The 1,923-nt window shown below is 35.4% G+C and overlaps 1 protein-coding gene across 1 annotated transcript in view; it reads right to left on the bottom strand.

The window, feature by feature from the left end:
* LOC106867920 (keratin, type I cytoskeletal 10-like) overlaps positions 1-1,701 on the bottom strand; it is a 37,580-nt gene extending 35,879 nt beyond the window's left edge. Inside the window, exons 1-2 of the mRNA XM_014912991.1 lie at positions 1,668-1,701; positions 326-565 (exon numbers count right to left, since the gene is read on the bottom strand). Of these exons, the coding sequence (XP_014768477.1) occupies positions 326-565; positions 1,668-1,701 (274 nt within the window). The remainder of the gene's footprint in view (positions 1-325; positions 566-1,667) is intronic.
* Positions 1,702-1,923: the final 222 nt, after the last annotated feature.

The following is a 1,923-nucleotide window of genomic DNA, read 5'->3' as shown; positions in this document are numbered from 1 at the left end:
GAGAGAGAGAGAGAGAGAGAGAGAGAGAGAGAGAGAGCTGTTGTTTCTGTTTTGAAATAAAGGCATATTATATTTCTTTAGCGATATTTTCTGAAGTAGAAGCATCCATTAGCGCACGTGTTTTAGCCATCTTTGTTAAACTAGTTATAAACAAGACTAGTTTAGCTGAAATGTGTTTATTGCTGTTGAAGAGCCTTCAGTTCCGAAGGGTAACATAAATACCTACTTACATGCCTACATACATACATATACAACATACATAATACGTACATAAATTCATACATGCATACATAGTACATACATATATAAGTGCCTACATGCATACCTGATGGCTGTGACTCGATTCCGAGTAATATCTGCGCTTGTGTTCTCTTAAACCTGATTTGGAGGGGAATTTCATTATCAAAAATATTTGTAAAGTTTATAGTACTTCCTAAGTACTCAAATTTATCCATAACCTGCAATTTTTCCGAACATTTTCCAAAACTTTTGACCTTCACCAATGTATCCTTGATGCTGAGTCCATAAATGTCCATCCAATTTTCCAAATGCATCATTGGCTTTCCTGATTTAGAGGAAGATTTCATTATCAAAAATATTTGTCAAGTTTACAGTACTTCCTAAATACTCGAATTTATCCACAACCTGCAATTTCTTTCCATACACGTTAATGTTTCGTTCAGATCAGGCTTCGCCTGTTACAGGTTGATACATTAGAATTGTCTTTTTCCATACTGGTTGTTAGACTCTATGCACTGCTTGCTCTTATGAAGGAATTCATAAGATACCTTTTTCATCATCAGCCCATCTTCCAATAATTTGGGACACTCTCTTCAATTGAAATCTTTTGCATTAAGTTAGTTAAACAAAGTAGGCTTCCACTACTACATTTCAAGATTTCAGCACAGAGACCATCCATTCATTCAAGGCAACTTACTACTATTTAGCTTTTTTACTGCATTTTCAACTTATTCAAAAGAAGGAGTTTCTGCCTTGGCATATATTCTTTTGAGGGAATGCAGGAATCAAGCTAACAAACTCATCAACGTGAGAAGCCCTTTTTAAATGGAGGTTAAAATGTTCATACACCCTGTCAAGAATATCTTTAGGATCTCAGAGCAATTTTTGCCATTCAGAGTACACAAAAGAGCAATTTGAGAGGAAGACGCCCAATAAACTTGCCACAAGTTATAGGGAAATTTTGTATTGTTGGAGATACAGATTGAACCCGATCTGCTTTATTCCTCCACTGTGTGTTCTGTATATCACGGATCCTACGCTGTTCCTTAAAGTGCACCTCCCTGGAGAAGTTTGGCTCTTATGTATTTCTATTTCTTCCCTAAGGACTCTCGTAAGCTCTATATTTTTTCATTTAATAGCGTCTGACTTTCATCATTTTCATCCTGTTTTTATGTTTTCTTTCCACTAAACCTAGAATTTTTTACAAACGCCATATGCGTTTTGAACTCTTCCTACAAGTCATTGAAATGAAAGTTGTTCATTCTCTTCCGTAAGTATACTATCATCCAAACGATGATAGTACACTAAATATCATCCAGACATTTAATTTCTTTGGAATGGTCAAACCATTGGCTCTTACTTTCGATTTCATAAAAATGTTCACCTTTGCACGAACAAGACAAGGGTCAGTCCAGCATTCAACTTACCGCGTAATGCAGACACTGTACACAATATAAACATCACGTACAGTTGTACTTCATACACCCTTCCTTCCCTTTTAATATAAAATTCTTACATCTTTTATTTTCTCTCTATTTTCAGAGAAATAGTGTTTCCAAATAGTATCTCCTATTTTTAGCCATAAATTCCATCACCCGAAACAAATGTCCTTTACGTTTGCACGGCTCATATAAAGTCGAGTATTTAGCCCTCTGTAAGAAATCGGCTTCATTTTAATTTAAT

This window comes from Octopus bimaculoides, chromosome 11 (assembly GCF_001194135.2).
Source record: "Octopus bimaculoides isolate UCB-OBI-ISO-001 chromosome 11, ASM119413v2, whole genome shotgun sequence".
NCBI classification, from domain to species: Eukaryota; Metazoa; Mollusca; class Cephalopoda; order Octopoda; family Octopodidae; genus Octopus; species Octopus bimaculoides.
The sequence above is the reverse complement of the archived record's forward strand: the minus strand, read 5'-3'. Positions and strand labels throughout refer to the sequence as shown.